Here is a 19,772-nt window from a genome sequence, read left to right on the forward strand (position 1 = left end):
AGAGGGAGCAGTTATTTGAGCAGGGTCTTGAAGGATGAGTAGGAGTTGGCCAGATAGCATTTTGACTAAGGATATTTTATAATAAATGGAATTTAATAAATGGAAACAATAATAAATAAATGAAATAAATAAACATAATAAATGGAAAACCAGGAAAATGTTAGAGGTATGGAAAATGTTTAGGGTAGCTGAGACTATGGAATGGGAGGAATGTGTAGTGTAGGGTGTGGTAGACTGTATTACTATTTGCAAATACTTGCTGCCCCTCCCCACAGACAACAGGCTTGGCCACGTGAACTGCTTGCAGCAGAAGCTTTAAAGCACCATGTTCTACTCTCTCTGCTGTGACAATCAGCAATGTTTCAGAAAAGGTCCCAGAGCAAAGATGATGTATGTGAAGCAGAGACATGCCCATAATGGGCATGCAGCAGGAGTGAGGAATAATTCTGTGGTTGTCATTGGGTAAGATTTTTGCATCGCTACCATAGCATAACCTGGCGTATACAAACACGTGCATTTCCAGCTCTTAACTTCCAAGCATAGGGTAGGATTGCACTTTCCTGAACCTTTTAAGTAAGACCAAGTCACATGACTAGTTTTTAATCAACACTATATAAACACAAGTAACATATGTCATTTCTTGGAGGCAACTTTTAAAGCCAATACAAATTCACCTTGCTTTCATTTTCCTGTTAAGGTGATTGGGTGATTGTAGATGCTCACATCTACATGTAGATGTTTCAAGATGAAAACTTCAGACTCTCTGAGTGAGTATATTGAGAAAAGCCCCTCTGAGCTTGAACAAGTAGTATGAGCAAGAAATAAAATTGTTTTGTTAAGCCACTGAGATATTAGGGTTATTATCGTGGCAAATCTAGCCTATCCTGACAGACATAAAAACTGGCACCTAGACACAGGGTAATGTAATAACAACAATAATTGAAGTGTTTAGAGGGCAGTAATTAAGAACTCTGTTATCAGAAGGTAAAAGGATGGTGATCTATTTGGTGAACTGTGATAATCTAGAAGGCATATCCTGAACCTAATGAACTAAAGCAAGAGGTTGTAAAACAACATGTTAGTAGCATGTGTTGGTGGCTGTTGGATGCACTTAGAAACATTACAAAAAAGGTGAGCTCAGAGAAGATTTGGCCAGCTCGTAAGCAGGAATAAGAGTGCGGACAAACTATAAATTCAGAGATATGAAGGGTTAGAGGAAGCTATTGTTTCTCCATCTCAACTAGTAAAATATAAAACTAAGGAAGATTTTCAGCAAGAAAAGGCCAATGAAAAACAGCCCTTGAAGTATGGCTAAAGTCAAAGGTATGACCTCAAACCTATTGTTAAAACTTCTGGATAAATTAAGATGTTACTCAGCATATCTTTCACTTACAGAAAGGGGCTCTGGAAAAGGAAGGAAAAGTAAGACTCTCCCACCTAAGCCCAATAAGCCCAAAGCACTCAAAACCAAGTCAGGAGAAAGAGACAGAAAGACAGAGAAAGAATATGAGAAATGAGATGAATGAGATAGATATTAGCAGCCACAACAGCAAGAAAGCAAAGAAACATGGAAACCATGGGTGCTTGTGTAGAAAAGAACTGGCTGCAGCTACTGGCACATAGAAAGCCTGGAATCAGAGATAAGAAACGTACACTTTGGGGAGGGCTCCACTGCCAAAAGAACATCAGCCTGGATTAAAGGAGACTGTATTCCCCCACGTCTATCCCTATTTTTAAAAGCTGATTTTAAAACCTATTCCCTATGCCTGCTTTATATGTAGAGGAGGAAGAGTCTCTCAGAGTACAAGGCCAGGGGTCACGGAAAACAATGGCCAAGGCTGCTACACTTAAGGAGCAGAATCCTGGTCTATTCAGGGTGTTGGGTAAGGTGTAGGATGAGCAACATGTGTGCTCTGTGGATTAATGTCCACAGTGGTGTCCCCTTCCTTCACTTTGGTGTATCCATTGCAGTTATCCTGTCTGTCCCAGTTATACCCTGAGGGTGTGCTGGGCAGACATCTTGCCTTTGGATGAAGAGACACATCTGGAGCCAATATAGAGTCTACTACGCATCACCCACTACCTGGAAAGTGAGCTCGATGTACTGTGACTAGATAGGTCTTGAGGAGAATGTGAGGGAATTCTGCCTGAAGGAGGACAGTAAGCCAAACATTTGGTGAACAGAAAGGGCGACTGTTCGAGTCATTAGTGTTGTTCCCCAAATATTCCTGGCTCTCTTCCTTCAAGACACTTGGCAGGATTACAGAGCTTTAAAGTCAGGCAAGGCCACGTGACTGGCTCTGGCCAAGGATGCGTGAGCAGGAGTGCAGCGTGTCACTTCCAGGTGGATGCTCTGAGAGCAGTGAATGATCTGCTGCCTCCCCTCCACCCAGCCCAGACAGTAATGAGATGTATGCATCAAGATGACGCCTTCTTCAGCCCAAGTCCATGGTGAATGGAACTCCCCTGCAGACTCACAGTGGGGACGTGGCATGAGAAGAAACTAACTTGCTGGGGTAAGCCACTGAGATGGTAGGGTTGTTCGTTGAGGCAGCAGAGCCCAGGCTTTCCTGATCCTTGGAGTGAGGGCTGGGACTGGAGAGCAGGAGCTAGGCTGTGAAAGGCCCCCCTCCTACACAAAGGCATCTGAACCCTCTCCTGGTTGTGAGGGGAAGCCAGTGAAGGCTTCCAAGCAAGGGCGTTAACATGAAAAGATCTGTTATTTTTTGGATGAAATATGCTATTTCTCAACATAAGGAGAAAATCAGCCTACAAACCACATAAGGCAGAGAGAAACACACAGAACCCTTAGGCAAAAGATATATATTTATATAACGTCCTAAGTTTTGAAATTTCTAAATACAGGAGCTCTGAAAGGAGGCTTTGAAAGGAGCTACAGAGAACTGGGCAAGACAATTTCTTCCATCTCACTATCTAAACACTGTTTCCTCTGCAGACAATCAATACTTTACAAGAAAGTCTCCCATAGCAAAGAAGATATAAAAAGGGAATGTAACAAACACCTTAAGTCAATTTCCAGCTGACTGTGTGACCTGAGCAGGATACTTAAAGTCTCTGGGCCTAGTTCCTCATATATTAAATCTGGATAATAATATATGTAGCTCAAGATAGTTGTGGGGGAGAAACAACATATATAAATTGCTCTGGTGAAGGCCTGGCTGATAGTAGGTGTTTATTACATGACATCCATTTTTGTTACTGTCATCATTAAAATTATTTTTTAAAAAAACAGCATCTCCCTAATTACAAAAGAAAATGATTCAGGGCAACAATGTAGAGGAAAATGTTCCTTCCTGGAGAAAAGTAACTGGATCTTGTCATCACTGTATTCCCCACCCCCACCGCACTGCCTGGCTCACAGTAGCCACTGTTTTCAATGCTGCATGAGGGAATGAGAGACAAGTAAAGGAAGTAAAGGAAAGCTGTCAAGATGTCCCTGACACCAGCTGCTCCTGGGCTGCTGAATCTCAACTCTCAAAGCCACAAATACCTTAAAGCTGCGGGCTATGAACCCAAGGCTAAAGTCCCCCAATCTCAGAAACTGAAAAGCCAGAATTAGGACCTAGGGACATAAACTGCTGCAGGTCCAACGTCAAACCAGGGTCCTGGAGAAAACCCTGGAAGGAGCTGAGTTCTGACCCTTTCCTCCCTCACCCTCCTCACAGGTTAAATTCACCTGTTCCTGCCAAGTCACACTCTTATATCCTGCCATTCCATGGACGCTCTGGGAAGCTCCGACGAAGGGAAGGGAAAGGGGCTGTTGGTGACCACTACCTAGCCCTGGAGGCGATGAGTCTACACTAACCCAGGCCTGTGAGGTGGGTCTCACCAGCCCCACTTGCAGATGAAGGAACTCAGGGAAGTTCTCTGATTAGCTCCCTGCACACCGCGGCAGCGCTGGCCAGGAGAGAACCCACGATTCCAGACTTAGGTATTCTTTCCACCCGTACACTTTCGTCCCTAAGGGGTGCGGGGTTGGGGAAGGAGAAAATAACAACCACTAAAAAGGAACCACTTACATGGGTCTAGCGCTTCCTAGAGGCTACACAGGATATGGGCCCACCACCCGGCCGGGAGCGGAAAAATTTTAAATCTTCATTCTACTCACTCGCTGCGTGACTTTTGGCAAGTGTCTGCTGCTCTCGGACTTGTTTTCCCGGAAGCAAATCGGGGCGGGAGAAGTGGCGTGTGCGTGTGTTTTTGTGTACGTGTGATGTGCGGGGTGTCTATGCAGGTTGTGCGGGGGCGGGGAGTAGACGATCACCGGGGTTCCCCGAGTTTCGGATTCCCTAAACGCTCGTTCACAACTAGACGCCGAGTTGCCCCCTAAATCCATCCACCTCCAGTAAGAAACCTCTCCGAAGCAAAGACTCGAACGCCCGCACCCTTTCTCCCACGGTCGGGAGGGTGAGTTGGGGGTCCAGAGGTTTCAAGCAATGCAAATCACTGGGCTTCCAGACAGAGCCAGACAGTCGCTATTGAACTTGACCAGGAGACAAACTTCAGAGCATTCTCAACGTGGGGGGCCGGACTCTCATGAACTGCCCCCAGATTTAAAAGCCACTTTCACTCGCCCCCACAGGGGACTTAACAGAGCCACCTTAAGGGCGGTGCTCCCGCCCCCCGGAAGTGCGGGGGGGCCAGGGGCCCGGGTGCTCTACCGGCCCGGCCCGCCCCGCCCCGCACGGCGGCGAAGTGCCCGCGGGTGACATCCAGCCCCCAAGTGGGGAAATACCACCCGCCCCGCGCCCTCGGCTCCAGGCACCTGGCTCGGTTCACCCGGCCTCCTGGGTCCTAGCATCCCTGGCATTCCCGTCCGAGCCCTAAACTTCAGCCCACTTCCCTCAGAGGCTGGGAGCGCCCGAGTCCGCCCGGCTCGCGGCAGCCACCGTCACTAGACAGTCAAACCCCAAGACGTCAGCCCACAATGCACCGGGCGGGCCGGGAAAGACGCGCCGGGGAGGGAGGGGGAAGAGAGGGGCGCGAGTCGCGCGGAGGGGGGTGGGGGGGAAGGAGGAGAAAGAAGGGCCCAACTGTAGGAGGGCAACGGAGCATTACCTCATCCCGTGAGCCTCCGCGGGCCCAGAGAAGAATCTTCTAGGGTGGGGTCTCCATGGCGACGGGTGGGCCCGCCCCCCTGAGGGCGACGCGAGCCAATGGGAAGGCCTTGGGGTGACATCATGGGCTATTTTTAGGGGTTGACTGGTAGCAGATAAGTGTTGAGCTCCGGCTGGATAAGGGCTCAGAGTTGCACTGAGTGTGGCTGAAGCTGTGAGGCGGGAGTGGAGGTGCGCGGACGCAGGCAGGCAGACAGGCACAGTCAGTCGGGAAGGACTGCAAATCCTATTTTCCAATTTCTCTCCAACTGCCCGGAGCTAGCGCTTGTGGCTCCCGGCCTGGTGTTTTGAGGAGCCCCGGGAGAGCCCCTTCTCCAGCCGCCCCCAGGCGGAGAGCCCCTCTGCGCGGGCGCTGCTGACAGCGCGGAGAGCGGCCACTGTCCGCCCGGGGAAGTCCGGAGAGCGGCTGCAGCGGCAAGAACTTTCCCGGCCAGGAAGACAGGGGACAAGTGGCCGCCGGGTCCCGGAACGAACTTTTGCAAACCTTGCCTCCGCCCGAAGCTGCCGCGGCGGCGGTGAAGAAAAGGAGGCGGCGGAGAGAGGAGGACGTGCGCTCCGCTTCGCTCGCACCGGTTGCTGAACTTGGGCGAGCGCTAGCCGCGGCTGCCGGGCGCCCCCTCCCCCTCGCAGCGGAGGAGGGGACAGTCTTCCGAGTCGGGGCGGTGGACACCCGCCGCCGGCCGGCCACCGCGGGATCCGCGCTCCCTGCTACCACCGGGAAGCGAGTTCGTCCGCGGGCTCTGAGGAACCGCTGCGCTCCAGAGAGCTCCGTGAGTGACCGCGACTTTTCAAAGCCGGGCGGCGCGCGCGAGCGGACAATTAAGAGCGCGGGTGGCGTGTTAACCCTGCGATCCCCCGGACCGAGCTGGTGAGGAGGGCGCCGGGGGGGCTGCCAGCCGGCGGGGGCGCGCGCTCTTCCAGAAACTTTCCTTGCTTACCGTCCGAGGAGGCGCGGGTGTCCCCCGCTTGCCAGCGCGCTGTTGCGACCCCGAAACTTCTGCGCGCAGCCTCAACTAAGCCCACGCGAAGTGACGGACTGTTCTATGACTGCAAAGATGGAAACGACCTTCTACGACGATGCCCTCAACGCCTCGTTCCTCCAGTCTGAGAGCGGCGCCTACGGCTACAGTAACCCCAAGATTCTGAAGCAGAGCATGACCCTGAATCTGGCCGACCCGGTGGGCAGCCTGAAGCCGCACCTCCGGGCCAAGAACTCCGACCTCCTCACCTCGCCCGACGTGGGGCTTCTCAAGCTGGCGTCGCCCGAGCTGGAGCGCCTGATCATACAGTCCAGCAACGGGCATATCACCACCACGCCGACCCCCACCCAGTTCCTGTGCCCCAAGAACGTGACGGACGAGCAGGAGGGATTCGCCGAGGGCTTCGTGCGCGCCCTGGCCGAACTGCACAGCCAGAACACGCTGCCCAGCGTCACGTCGGCGGCGCAGCCGGTCAGCGGGGCGGGCCTGGTGGCCCCGGCGGTGGCCTCGGTGGCGGGTGGCAGCGGCAGCGGCGGCTTCAGCGCCAGCCTGCACAGCGAGCCGCCCGTCTACGCCAACCTCAGCAACTTCAACCCCGGCGCGCTGAGCAGCGGCGGCGGGGCGCCCTCCTACGGCGCGGCCGGCCTGGCCTTTCCCGCGCAGCCCCAGCAGCAGCAGCAGCAACCGCCGCAGCCGCCGCACCACCTGCCCCAGCAGATCCCGGTGCAGCACCCGCGGCTTCAGGCCCTGAAGGAGGAGCCGCAGACGGTGCCCGAGATGCCCGGGGAAACGCCGCCCCTGTCCCCCATCGACATGGAGTCCCAGGAGCGGATCAAGGCGGAGAGGAAGCGCATGAGGAACCGCATCGCTGCCTCCAAGTGCCGGAAAAGGAAGCTGGAGAGGATCGCGCGGCTGGAGGAAAAAGTGAAAACCTTGAAAGCGCAGAACTCGGAGCTGGCGTCCACGGCCAATATGCTCAGGGAACAGGTGGCCCAGCTTAAACAGAAAGTCATGAACCACGTTAACAGCGGGTGCCAACTCATGCTAACGCAGCAGTTGCAAACATTTTGAGGCGAGACTGTCGGGGGCTGAGGGGCAACGGAGAAAAAATATAAATAACACAGAGAGACAGATTTGAGAACTTGACAAGTTGCGAGAGAGAAACAGAGGAAAAAAAAGTGTCCGAGGACTAAAGCCAAGGGTATCCAAGTTGGACTGGGTTGCGTCCTGACGGCGCCCCCAGTGTGCACGAGTGGGAAGGACTTGGCGCGCCCTCCCTTGGCAAGGAGCCAGGGAGCGGCCGCTCGCGGGCTGCCCCGCTTTGCGGAGGGGCTGTCCCCGCGCAGACAGAACGTTAGACTTTTCTTTAACATTGACCAAGAACTGCATGGACCTAACATTCGATCTCATTCAGTATTAAAGGGGTGGGGTGGGGGAGGGGGTTGCAAACTGCAATAGAGACTGTAGATCGCTTCTGTAGTACTCCTTAAGAACACAAAGGGGGTGGGGGAGGGGAGGCGGGAGGGAGGTTTGTGAGAGCGAGGCCCAGCCTGCAGATGAGCTCTTTCTGGCCTGCCTTCCGTAACTGTGTATGTACATATATATATTTTTTAATTTGATGAAAGCTGATTACTGTCAATAAACAGCTTCATGCCTTTGTAAGTTATTTCATGTTTGTTTGTTTGGGTGTCCTGCCCAGCCTTGTTTGTAAATAAGAGATTTGGAGCACTCTGAGTTTACCATTTGTAATAAAGTATATAATTTTTTTATGTTTTGTTTCTGAAAATTCCAGAAAGGATATTTAAGAAAATACAATAAAATATTGAAAAAGTTACCCCTCCCCCAACCTCTTTTCTGCATTATCTGTAGATTACTTGTCTAGGTGGAGTTGGAAAGAGTTGAGTGTCAATTAAAATCACTGTGGGTGCTTCTTACTAGCAGGCCCTGAAAACTGTTGTCTGCTGGACTTGAGAAAGAACTGCAGCTGATGCTCTCATCAAGTTATACTTTTCCCTCCCCAACAATCTACATAGAGCTGCTTACAAAGAATAGTGTGGCATTTCAGGAAGATGAGAGAAGGGAGGTTGTGGTGGAGAGGGACAGCCCACTGGGAAATCTAGCATTTTAGTTTGGATTATATCAAGTGGCATGTGCTGTGACCATTTATTATGTTAGTAGAAATTTAAACAATAGATGCTTATTCTCAAAGCAGGAACAGTGGCAGATTTTTACAAAAGCTGTATCCTTCCAATTTGGAATCTTTAACAATTCCTAGATAAAAGAGATGGTCTTTGCTTATGAATATTTATAACAGCATTCTTGTCACAATAAATGTATTCAAATACCAATAACATCTTGATTTCCTTTCCCTTTTCTACTTTTTTTCTTCCCAAGCTCTATTCTGAAGCTTTTCAGTTGCTGGGGTTAACATTATTGCCATCTGAAGTTATTTGGTAATTAAGAAGCAAAGAATTTAGGAAAAGTCAACACAGAAGTTGCAGTCTGGATGAAATGTTCTCCCTGCTTCATTCTCTTTCTCTCTCTCCCCCTACTTCTTTCCACTCCCTCCCTCCCTGAAATAAACACCTGTGCCTAGACAAATTACCAGTATAGCAATTTACTGTTTCAAATTCTAAAGTTTCTTCATTTGTCTCTAAAATAACCTTGCTTAAATTATTATAGACTCTCAAAAGGTGGTAATCTAGATACTATAAAAATTCACGAGAGAAAAAACATGAACATAAATGCAGTGATGGCTTATGTATTAATAAACCTTCACTCTGGGGAAATGGCAAACTTAAATTCCGTCTGCAGATAAAACTTAGGAGATCAATAAGGCAGAACTCAACAAGGGAACAAATTTTGCTTGGTTGCTTTTAATCCCAAGAGCCAGTGTGATTTTCAAGCAGCAAAAGCAATTTGATATCCAGGAATATTTCACAAACCACTAATTGAGGCAGGCCATTTGCTCATTAGCAGTGCTCTAGTACCCAACAGGTCTGAGAGTGCTAATATCCTGCCTGTGGCTGTAAATCCAAAGACACAAAGAGGTTTTCCTTGGGAGGATATCTAGGAGTGGAAGGGATTGGACTGAGTTGTTACCTATCAGATACTCCATTGTAATAATACTCCTTTAACAAAGGATTACTGGGAGCAGAGACGAGTTTGCCAAACAGTGAATTTGCTGATGTCAGCAACCCGGAAGGTGAGTTTATTTTGACCATATGTAGGAATAGTGAGCAGAGGGACAATAAAGCACTCTGGGGTGGGGCTCTGTGGAAGCTAAACAAGAGCCAACTAGAAAAAATAAGCAGGCTGGGGAATTAATTACCTGCAAAGGTAGACTAAGCCCAGACAACAGAGCAGCACAGAAAAGCCACACCACTCCCCAGTTTGCTTTAGACTCTGACATTAAAAAAAAAAAAAAAGCCTGAAACTCATACCTATCGCTACCCTTGTTTGTTTCAATTATGGCTTTGAATGTATATCCCTGAAACTCTAACAAAAGAGACAGAAAAAAATAATTGTGGTAGAGGAAATTCACCAATGATCTCCTGTAAACCTTGGAGACAGAAAATCAAATACTTGCAGATACTCAAAAGTCAATGTTAAAAAAAAAGTCAGTGTTATTTTGACACTCAATGAGTTATTGTTTGGGTAACACTAACAGTTGGAGAAGATGAAACCAGTGGTACATGAAACCATGAATCCTCTTTTACTTTGTTTTCCCTATGTGTATTTCAGAAATTCTTAACTCTTTGTGTCCACTGGGGGAGAGGGCTCATGAACTCGGTGAAAATGCCTACAAATTGTGTTTGTTTATGGGTGTGTACATGTGTACACACACACACACACACATACTCCCCTAGGGGGAGAGATCATTAGCTCTGTTTAGTTCTCAAAAATTTCCATGACTCAAAAAAGGTTAATTTATAAGCTGAATGTTTATACATTCACTATGAAAAACGTATCTGTGTGTGAATTTGAATTTCGTGCATTTCACTTCTTCATGCTTCTTGTACACATTTCTCTGCCTGGAATACTTTCCCTTCTGGCTCAACTGCTGAATCCTACCCATTTTTCAAGGTTTAGCAAAAGTGGCACCTTCTCTGTGATGCCTTTCCTGCTAACTCCCTCTTCAGGTGGAATGAATATTCTCCATTGAGCATCCCTAACATTTTATCAAAACTTCTGATAGCACTTATCAAAGGAGTATCATTGTGAACCTCTATGTGTCGTGGTCAGCACCTACTCTATTCATCTGTGGACCCCAGACTCCTAGTACAGTTCCTGGTTGCATAGATGTTCATAAAATAAATGTGTATTAACAGGATAGACAATTGAACTTAAATGCTCCAAAATAATTCTAGGTTAATTTCTTGTAGTGCAATATGCTTCATCCATTTCCAAGTGTACAACTCCAAATGGATCGAAGACCCTCAGAGAAGTCAAGTCTGAACAATCTCCAGGTACTAAAGCCTAGTTCTCAATGAGTGCTCTTAAGAGAATTAAACTGTTAGCACCTTCATTCTTCCTGGCTTCCCTAGTAATTCAGTGGTAAAGAATCTACCTGCCAGTGCAGGAGATGCAAGTTTGTTCCCTGGGTTGGAAAGATCCTCTGGAAAAGGAAATGGCAACCCACTCTGGTAATCTTGCCTGGGAAATTTGGACAGAGAAGCCTGGCAGGCTACAGTCCATGGGGTCACAAAGAGTCAGACACAACTAAGCAACTAAACAACATTCATTCTTCCCCAGCCACACAGAGTGTCCCTTCCCTCCTCTGCTAATGCAAGTGGGCATTTTCTTAAATCAAATGGGCCTATTTGAAAAATTAGGCTTGGAGGTGGAGATGGGGAAGGATAAAATGTGATCATTAGGCAGGCACAAAAAATAGTTCTAGATGTAGCTTTATTAAAACCAACTATTGGTAATGACTGAAAGAAATTTCTGTTTGCAAAGCTAATATATTTCAGGGGTCCAAAAGTTAGTATTCAAAGTTTACTTGATGGAGACATGCTAATATATCTAATCCCCATGTAATTTTATTATTAGGGAAGATGCATATCGATTGAATCAAGAAAAAAAAATATCTTTCAGTCTTGCTTACCCCTTGCTCCCACCACCTACTTCTGTATGTATCAAGTAGAATGCTATAGAAGAAGGGAAGAGGGCTGGAAGCTGGGATAGCCACAGAAGGTGAAGCAATCCGTTCCTAACTCTGAAATTTGGCTACAGTTATTTGGTTTTGGACTTTTGACATCACAAAAAGGGCATTGCCCTGGGCCTACAACACAAACCCTGTTCTCTAGGAACTCCAGTCTGGTGGGGAGGAATACAGAGATGAAGCGGAAAGAGGTCCCAGATGCAGGAGGAGGCATCTTTATCAGGAAAGACTTCACAGGTGAAGTGACATCTTGGTGGAACTCAGCAGGCAGAAAAAGATGCAGGAGGAACCTGTATGCAAAGGCACAAGGCATCAGAAAACATGTGATAGGAGACTTGTAAGCTGCTTGGAGAGGCTGGAAATAAAGATGTGAGAAGAAAAATGAAGGAGAAGAAGCAGATAAATTTAAGGTTTCATTTGTGAAGTACTTACTATCTGTTCCACACCAAGAGTTTGATTGTTATCCTGGTCTTTGTGGAGAAATACCCGAATTGAGACTGATTAAAGAAAGCTGAGCACAGAAGAATTGATACTTTTGAACTTTGGGGTTAGAGAAGACTCTTGAGAGTCCCTTGGACTGCAAGGAGATCCAACCAATCCATCCTAAAGGAAATCAGTCCTGAATATTCATTGGAAGGACTGATGTTGAAGCTGAAACTCCAATACTTTGGCCACCTGATGTGAAGAACTGACTCATTTGAAAAGACCCTGATTCTGGGAAAGATTGAAGGTGGGAGGAGAAGGGGACAACAGAGGATGAGATGGTTGGATGGCATCACCAACTCAATGGACATGAGTTTGAGTAAGCTCTGGGAGTTGGTGATGGACAGGGAGGCCTGGCGTGCTGCAGTCCGTGGGGTCGCAAAGAGTCAGACACAACTGAGAGACTGAACTGAACTGAGGTGATTTAAGAGTTCAACATGTCAAGAGCATAAAACAGAGGGTAAGGAATTCCAGAAGAAGGGTCAGCATGAGGGGAACCCTGGGGAAAACGCTAGGGTACCCTACGTGTGACGGGAAGGCCGATCTTCTGGGATTCTGCTGAGCAGGGGAGAGGAGTGGGCACTGAGATTGGTACTGACCAGTTTATACTTTTGTCCTCTCCACTGTGCTTTCATCCCTTCAGTTTCACTTTACTTTCACCACTACCCTGCATGTATCATTGTTAGTAACTGTGTTTCAGAGGAACCGAAGCTGAGGCTCCCAGTGAGTTTTAAGAGTTTTTGTTGAGGCTCTTCATCCAGTGACTGGTGGGGCCATGATTAGGTCCCCAGCCATCAAGAACCATATTATTCTCCTCGATTGCTCCACAAACCAGATGTTCTGGTGATCCCGGGACACCTTGATTCTACAGTAAGGACCCTGAGGAACTGAATTAGTCATCAGAAGGTTCTTTGATGTGCACAACATCTGAGCAGAGGTAATCAGATAGTCTCCTGGGATATTTCATCCATGCTAGTAACATCTAATGAACTCTCCTTGCCCTGATGCAAACCCCTCCACTCTGGAGGGACCGGAATACTAGTGCTGAGAAGCCCTGACAGTTTCTTGCTATACAAACTTCCTTCATGTACATCCGCTGAAAGACATTGCCTGATGGTTGCTTCATCATTCCTTCAAAAAATTGGGTTACCAGATCATTGAGTTTCTGCCTTCTTGGGCTATAAATATTCACTAGCTACTTGGACAGAACCTGGGTGTTTCCCAGGCCTCCTTGGATCTTTCTGTCCATCAGCTTCTGCTGGTAGCAGATCTCTTCCAGGGTGTGTTTGATTCATCCTGTATTCATGCTTGGAGGGAGGAACATCCTGACCTTATGGCAAATCTTGAAAAAAGATAAGCAGGCACCTGGACCATTATATAATCAATCATGCTACCAGTTAGGATGCTTACACAGGCCAGTAACAGAAGGCACAATTTAAACAAGGTCCTAGGCAAATATAGCGGCTCAGCAACATCATCATGGGCTTTCATCTTTTTCCTTTCACCATCCTCAGGGTGTGAGAGATGCTCTTTGTGTGGACTCAAGACAGCATCAACAGGGACTTCCCTGGTAGTCCAGTGATTAAGAATCCACTTTCTAGTGCAAGGGATGGGGGCTTGATCCCTGGTCGGGAAGTAAGATCCCGCATGCCTTGGGACAAGCTCCATGTACTGCAACTGCTAAGCCCGCATCCGCAAGGAAAGATCCACGTGCCAAAGCTAAGACCTGATGCAGCCAAATAAATAATAATGTTTTAACAAATAAGTAAAAATCAAGGCTCTGATATCAAGAAATAACTGAGTTGGAGGATGGCTTTTGGACTGGTAGATAGTCATTAGTGCTCTCCACCAGATATTTCTGGTTTTCCTCTTGGGTACAAGGTAGGGTAGTACTTCCCTATCTTCTACTTTTTGGATGTTGAGTAAGAGACCTTGTGACTTTGTCAGCCAATGAAATACCAGCAGTGGTGACATCCTTGACTTCCTTAAGAGGAAGTGTGAGATTTGCCACATTTCCTTTTCCCAGTCTCGGCAACTGTGGAAGCACAGAGATGGAACATCTATTAACCTGATTCTTAAATGACGTTGATGCAGATTAGAGTCCCTCCCCACCCCCAGCATCTACAGTAGACATTTAACAGGCACAAGGATTAAACCTTTGTTGTATTAAGACACAGAGATTTGAGGACCTCTTGTTACTGTAGCATTACCTAGACTTTCGTAACCACTCCAGTAGGAACAAGTGTCTGCCACACATATAATCAAATAAAAAAAAAAAACCTGTAAAATATTCAATATGCACACCAGTTACTAAATTTCTACTATGTAGCAGACACTGTACTAGGATTTACAAGGTAAATGTTAGGGTTTTATTATAATATGTGAGAAAATGGAGGTTTCTGTCTTGTTCAGGTTCAGAAAATAAGTAACTTGGGGAAGCTCGAAATGAATCCAGGTTCTTCTTAATTCCAGAGAGCTTGCTTTGCTCACCTATGACCTTGCCCTTGAGTAGTACTGCCACATGAATTTCTATCTCAGTGGAACCTCACAGCCTCCCTGCCATAGGCATTGCTATCACTGCATACTGTGAATGAGGAAACTGAGATTCAGAGAAGAAAACGAACTTGCAAGACTGCAGAACTGGGAACACACCAGAGACTCTGCCCTTTCCATAGCTCCTTGCTACCTTTCTGACCACATGAAGAATCGAGACGTTACTAGTTAAAAGAGAGATGTGGAGTTTTAGGACTTAGTGGCGACACAGGGATTTTGGAGTCAGGTGCCCAGGGGTTCAGCCTGGAAGCTCAAAGCTGGGAGGTGCAGACCAATTTCTTTAATGTTGCTAAGTCCTTCTTTTGTAAAAATGAGGTCAGCCATGGCTACGTCAGAAGGTTGCCGAAAGGTTCAGATACACGCTGGAAGGTTCAGATGCCCCGTATATAACAGGCAAGCAATAATTAGTCATTTTGCCACTGTAGATCTGTTAACTTAAGAAGAAATGATCAGGAATCCCACCTCCCTGCCCAAGCCAGTGCAGATGCATACACACACACACACACACACACACACCCCACACACCACCATGACTGAAGCGAAAACATTTTCCATTAAGATTCAACAAGGTCTCCCAGGACCTGCTTCTTGGTCATATAAGGGCTGGCAGGTCCTCTCTGTGGGCTGGAGAAAAGTTGTTTCCCCAGCTGCACTCACAGGGGAATTCTCTGCAGGCACGGCGTTGGGAACCTGTTTGGCTTGGCTCAGAGGCCTGTCAGCACATTCAGGAAGTGAAGTCAGAAGAGGCAGGATTTCAAACAGCCAGCTGCACATGAATGCCCGAGCGGTGAAATACCGTATCCAAGCAGGGTGCCTCTCAGCCTGGGTTGCCCTGAGAGCTGTCAGAAAAGCCTCTGAGGATGGCTCTGGACCAGGAAAGGAAGAAGCGACTGGTGGCACACAGGGCAAAGCAGCCAGAAGGGCTGTGTGGGGTCATCTCAGCCAGCTCTTCTCTCTCAGCTTGCTGGGAGAAGAGTTAGCTTCATCCTCAGTCTCCACGTGATAGTGTCCAGCCGCTCCCACTCTCTGCCCATAGGAATAAGTGAGATGGAGGTAGCAGTTCCTCATGTTCTCCCAGGATGGTGTTTCATTGATCTGACTGGGCCTCATATCCATCCCTGAACCAATCAGACACAGGACATACTGTTAATAATACTGGGTTGCCTGAGATGTAGGTCAATTGCCCACCTCTAAAACCAAAGTATTGATGGGAGTTCCATCAAACCACATGGCCAGACAAGAGAATAAGGGAGAAGATTGTCAAAGGACAATCAGAACCTACAAAGGAGTAGGTGCTGGAGGTCAAACAGATTATTATTATCTGTTATTACTATTATCAAACCCATACCAGGATGAAGGGGCATCTACTTCACTTCCAAAATCAGGTTGGCACTCACAATCCACAGTTTTACCTCTTTTAATGAATTGGTGAGCCAAGATATAAATCAAGAACATGCTTCCTTGGATGGAAAATGCTCAGGAGGGATGTATTCAATGATATAAACACATAAAAATATTCTGTAAAAAAATTATTAATCTTAGTTGCAGTTATGATATTCACTGTAAAAGCTTGACATCGGCCAATTAAAGGAGAGAATTGAATATTCTCCAAGCAAGATTTTGAAACATCAAGAAGCCCTCCAAGTATGTCTACTTCTGGTCTGTGTTTTTCTCTACTTACCCTGCCCATTGAACTGTATCAGTATCAGTTTCTACACCAGGATTTGCACAATTCAATTGTTAAGGTAGTAGAAGTAGAAAAAAATCTGAGATCAATTATCATCATGACCAAACCCTGAAAAAAGGAGAATCCAATATAAAATGAAATGTACTTCTTCCTCCCTACAACAAATCAAAGATCTTTACTCCTAAGAACCAGAATGTGAGAAGGGTCTTTGAAAATCCTTAGAACTGACTATAAACATAAGTGAATGATAAATCCAGTGTTGCAAGTAGGAAATGCCGAGAAGTTGATGAGAATCGACTGTGTGGCTTAAGACCTTGCTGGGAGGTAATATAGTAACCAGTTCTTGACATAAATAGTCTTAAAATCTTTCCACCTGAGGATAGCATCATGAGACTTAATGATTGTCACTCTCTGAGAAGGTCACATGGCTCTATTTATTCACCCCGTGTTTATTGAATTCATTCATTTCCTCTGTCCAGGCACCTGCTAAGCACTGCAGGTGAGAAGTTATGTAAAACCTGGAACCTGATATCAAAGTCAGGTGGCTGCAATACATAATTGTCATGACAGAGGTAAATATAGGGTACTTCAGGAATAAGAACCCAACAGAAGGGAATTCAGCAATGGCTTCACTGAGGAGCTGATTTAGAATTGTATCTTAAAAGAGATGAGTAGGCATTTGACAGGAAAATGGGGAGATAGTGCTCCAGGGAGATGGGACATTGGGGACGAAGGTAAGTATCAACTATTCACAGACAAAATGGAGGGAGTTCCTGCCCATGTATTGTCAGGTAAAAAAAAGAGAGAGACACCAAACAAATTAGTAAAGATATTTTCACAATTACTTTATCCAGCCCAGACCTTTACAGAGTGCTGCAGAAAATGTGTACAGCAGTGTCTGCAGAGACTGGGAAGCCACAACCCAAGCTTTCACTGAGGGATGAGGAGGGGCTGGCCTCAGTCCAGGAAATCAGGGAGGCCTCCTGGAGGAAGTGACTTTTATTTAAACTGAGACCTGAAGGAATTAGTCAGGCACAAGGGGTGAGTGGGGAGAGCACTGCTGTCTTAGGCTAGAGCATATGTCAGAAGTAACAAGAAGGAGCTCCCCTGGAGGCTCAGTGGTAAAGAATCCACCTGCCAATGCAGGAGACACAGGTTTGATCCCTGATCTGGGAAGATCCCACGTGCCTTGGAGCAACTAGGCCTGTGAGCCACAACTACTGAGCCTGTGCTCTGGAGCCTGGGAACCGCAACTACTGAGGGCCACGTGCCCTAGAGCCTGTGCCCTGCAACAAGAGCAAAACCCGGGCAGCAACGGAGACTCTCACAGCCAAAAATAAATAACTTTATTTTTTTTATTTTAAAAAAGAAGTAACAAGAAGAACAATTTGTTTAAAATATACCGTTTGCTCGGGGGAGGTGATGAGTGGATGAGGTGATCATGGGGCAGGTTAATCCAGAAGGGGTGCAGTGAACATGGCATGTCCAAATATGTCACCCAAACTCCAAGTCTTAATCTGAAAGGCTAGATGACACTGAGAAAAGAGGACCCAGGTTCTTTCTTTTTTTTTTATACCATTCAGTGTTATTAATTAACATATACTAACTTCACATAGTCTAAATAAAGCCTTTTACAATCCATTCTGTGATCCTTGATCAAAATACAGATTACAAGCATACAGATTGTCATTCCTCTGAAGTAATGATCTGAGAATTGTGATTTCTGTGGTTTACAAAACAGAGGTTAATCATCTAGTAAACATGAACATTAATTATATGATTTTCCCAGGAAGGGTTTTTTATACTTTTCTAGGGTGTTGGTGAATATGTCTTTATTTCAATCAAGTCAACTAATATTCATGACTTCTCTCTGTTGATATTATAAAGATACGTCAGGAGTTTAGTGAACTGTCATTGTTTTATCCTTAGAAAGCAAGTGATGTAACTATTTAGAATTTAGAACAAACCTTTGCCCAGTCTTTGTCTGAAAGTCACACTCTTCATTCTCAGGGAAGAAACTCCAATTTCTGGCTATGAGAGACTGATCATAACATTAGATGTTTATGAAGCTCTTGTGAGGTGCTGAGGCCCATGGTAAATGCCTTCTGTATTACCTTGTTTCAACCTCACAATAGCCCTATCAGGTAACTATAGCAAGCTTGTTCCCAGGTGAGGAAACTGAGTGGCTGCAGAAAATGGCCAAGGCCCCGGGACTATAAGAGGCAGGAGCAGGATTTGGCTCTAAACTTGAGCCCCTGATCCCTCCATCAAACCGCCTCTAAAGAAAACCAAAAGCATTAGAAATATTGTAAAATTCCAACAGCTCAGCAATATCACCCTCCCCTCCCTGCATGGTACTTTGACAGAAAGTCAGTTTACAATGATATTCCTTTTCCTTAATGTGGAAGGTGAAGGGGAAACTCCAGGGACCCTTTTATTTTCTTTCCCATTCGTAGCTGGGCTTTATGCCCCTGCTGTTTTGAATTCCATTTCAAATGAAAAAATAACTAAAAACCACACTCAGCCAAGCTATTTGGATTTAAAACAGACCAGCAGAAACCTGGAAGGAGTCAGGATTCTCCCTAATATATCAAATGTAGCAGCCAGCGCCAATCTGAGAGGCTCTGCTCCATTCTGTAAAGAGAACAGGCCGCATTTTGAAAATGGATGAGTTGAGTTCACTGTTGTGACTTGTCTGAAGGCCTGGAGGCCAGGTCTGGTTTTGATCTGACAGGCCTGGGTCTCCAAACAAGGGTTATTCCTTTGCAAAGACTCTGAGAGTCGGCACGTTTGCCAGGTACAGACCTGGAACAGTGTCCCTTTGAAGACTTCCCGGGTGGATCTTAAATGGGATTTGGTGCCCATTGTGGAATCACAGTAATGAGCTGAAAAACAGTGTTTTTCATTACGCTGGCAAATCAGTTAGCTCCTCTGTTTGCTCAGGTGTATGGCTGTGTGCCCCATGCCCTGATCTCTATATAGTAAGAAAATAAATATTTTAAAAGGGAGAAACGATTGAAGATGAAAGAATGTCACAACTGGTGGGGTGGGAAAAGTGAGAGAGAGAGGAGACTCTAGTCTCTTTAAAGTAAGGTAATGTATTTGACATCACTACAGCCATGAAATTAAAAGATGCTCGCTCCTTGGAAGAAAAGGTATGACGAAGCTAGACAGCATATTAAAAAGCAGAGATATCACTTTGCAACAAAGGTTCATCTAGTCAAAGCTATGGTTTGACTAGACTACTAGGTCCAGTACTAGGTCATGGATGTGACAGTTGGACCCTAAAGAAGGCTGAGTGCTGAAGAATTGATACTGTCAAACCGTGGTGCTGCAGAAGACTCTCTAGAGTTCCTTGGACTGCAAGGAGATCAAACCAGTCAATTCTAAAGGAAATCAACCCTGAATATTCATTGGCAAGACTGATACTGAAGCTGAAACTCCAATAGTTTGGTCACCTAATGTGAACAACCAGCTTATTAGAAAAGACCATGATGTTGGAAAAGATTGAGGGCAGGAGGAGAAGGGGGTGACAGAGGATGAGAAGGTTGGATGGCATCACCGACTCAAGGGACTGAGTTTGAGCAAACTCCGGGAGACAGTGAAGGACAGGGAAGTCTGGCTTGCTGCCTCCATGGAGTCGCAAAGAGTTGGACACGACTGAGCAAATTCAGACTTAAATTGAAGAAAGTAGGGTAAACCACTAGACCATTCAGGTATGACCTAAATCAAATCCCCTATGATTATACAGTGGAAGTGAGAGATAG

At 46.4% G+C, this 19,772-nt stretch overlaps 1 protein-coding gene and 1 long non-coding RNA gene across 2 annotated transcripts; one reads left to right on the forward strand and one right to left on the reverse strand.

The window, feature by feature from the left end:
- The first annotated feature begins 5,269 nt into the window (after window positions 1–5,269).
- JUN (Jun proto-oncogene, AP-1 transcription factor subunit) lies at window positions 5,270–7,887 on the forward strand. The gene has a single exon (XM_020905901.2). It carries the CDS (start codon window positions 6,182–6,184, stop codon window positions 7,187–7,189), a length of 1,008 nt encoding a protein of 335 aa, XP_020761560.1. The 5' UTR covers window positions 5,270–6,181; the 3' UTR covers window positions 7,190–7,887.
- Window positions 7,888–14,841: 6,954 nt separating this feature from the next.
- LOC110145744 (uncharacterized) lies at window positions 14,842–18,078 on the reverse strand. Its single transcript, XR_002316312.2, has 3 exons — window positions 17,973–18,078; window positions 16,000–16,113; window positions 14,842–15,436 (listed from the first exon to the last, which is right to left on the reverse strand). It is a non-coding gene; the product is annotated as an uncharacterized lncRNA (long non-coding RNA).
- Between the last annotated feature and the right edge of the window lie 1,694 nt (window positions 18,079–19,772).

This window comes from Odocoileus virginianus, chromosome 5 (assembly GCF_023699985.2).
Source record: "Odocoileus virginianus isolate 20LAN1187 ecotype Illinois chromosome 5, Ovbor_1.2, whole genome shotgun sequence".
In the NCBI taxonomy this organism is placed as follows: domain Eukaryota; kingdom Metazoa; phylum Chordata; class Mammalia; order Artiodactyla; family Cervidae; genus Odocoileus; species Odocoileus virginianus.